This window comes from Austrofundulus limnaeus, unplaced genomic scaffold, assembly GCF_001266775.1.
Source record: "Austrofundulus limnaeus strain Quisiro unplaced genomic scaffold, Austrofundulus_limnaeus-1.0 Scaffold1442, whole genome shotgun sequence".
Taxonomy (NCBI): domain Eukaryota; kingdom Metazoa; phylum Chordata; class Actinopteri; order Cyprinodontiformes; family Rivulidae; genus Austrofundulus; species Austrofundulus limnaeus.
This window is the reverse complement of record NW_013953844.1, coordinates 45,381-46,702: the sequence shown is the minus strand read 5'-3', so window position 1 is coordinate 46,702 and position 1,322 is coordinate 45,381. Positions and strand designations below refer to the sequence as shown.

At 53.6% G+C, this 1,322-nt stretch overlaps 1 protein-coding gene across 1 annotated transcript in view; it reads right to left on the bottom strand.

Annotated features, from left to right (window-relative positions):
* Nucleotides 1-639: 639 nt before the first annotated feature.
* The window catches only part of LOC106535402 (titin), a gene marked incomplete at its 3' end in the record, with an annotated part of 22,314 nt that continues 21,631 nt past the window's right edge, over nucleotides 640-1,322 (bottom strand). The window contains 3 exon segments of the mRNA XM_014032401.1: nucleotides 640-749; nucleotides 818-982; nucleotides 1,056-1,237. Coding sequence (XP_013887855.1) covers nucleotides 640-749; nucleotides 818-982; nucleotides 1,056-1,237 — 457 coding nt within the window.

Below are 1,322 nucleotides of genomic sequence, written 5' to 3'. Positions count from 1 at the left end.
CATCGGTGCTGATATATCCTGCCAGATAATTCAACTGCACGCGGTCGATTTCAGGTAAAGATCTCCAGTCCGTCTGTTTCAGTTTTCAGTGGGAGACGCGTCGAGCGGCGAAAGGTTCAAATATTTGAACTCTGGCGGCGGCTCGGGCGGCGGCTTACGCAGCACCGCATGTGAGGAAAACGCTCTGCGCTCCTTCCACCTTCCTTGCGCACCGCCCAAAATGTACGTGATGCGACGCACGACCCCTAGAGGCGCCTCCACCATAGACTTTGCATGTGAATCGGCTGCTCCTTCCACTCAAAACKCATTCGGTGTGAACGTACCATCAAAGTCTGTACTTTACAGTAAAAGCCTGCACTTCACAATAAAAGCATCCTCTTCATCAGACTGTCMTAGAAARACAAAGTGTCTTCAGTCGGAGACTTCTTCACCTTCACTGTAACACAGACCTACAGAAGATCCTTCCTGCCCACAGCCATCAGCATCTACAATAAGTTTTTAGTTCAATGAGTTACAACAACACCTCATTTACCTCTGGGATCAATAAAGTTTTTTTGAATTTGAATTGAATTGAATTGAATTGAAAAGCCTGCACTTCACAATAAAAGCCTGTAGTTTTACAAAAGAAGCAGTGAGTACCGTAGGAGGCGTGGCCAGGTGTCCGACACAGAGAGCAGTCAAAGCCTTCATCAGCAGCAAGCTCCACCTCCTCCTCTGAGGTCAGACCCTGACACACTGCATGGACCCACCTGCAGACAGACACGATGAGCACCTGACCGAAGCGCCCAGCCCGACCAGTGTGTGAGCTGAGCGTTACCTGCTGCACTGCTGACACTGCAGGATGAGCTCGTCCTGAGCGTAGCGCCGCAGACACACAGGACACTGGCTCAGGCTGCAGCACGGCCCGCACAGGCTGTAGTTATTCTGCCAATCACTGCGCAGACCGGGGGAGGCGGAGCCACACTGAACGCACCACACACACCTGKAGAGAGACAGTACGCCATCAGGAACGACGCTCTCTGACAGGTGAGCGTCTGAAGAACAGCTCCACCCACCACTGGCACTTCCAGGCTCCTTTGGGCACGGTGAGGAGGGGCGGGTCCAAACAGTAGGTGTGGTAGCTGATGTCACAGTCGTCACACAGCAACAGGCGGCCGGGGTCGCTGGCATCGCCACACGCCTCGCACACCGTGCACTCCAGACAGCGCCAGCCTTTGGTTAGCACCACCCTCGTGACCTGCAGCAAGACGAGTCAGCAGATTACAGGACGAGTCAGCAGATTACAGGACGAGTCAGCAGATTACAGGACGAGTCAGCAGATT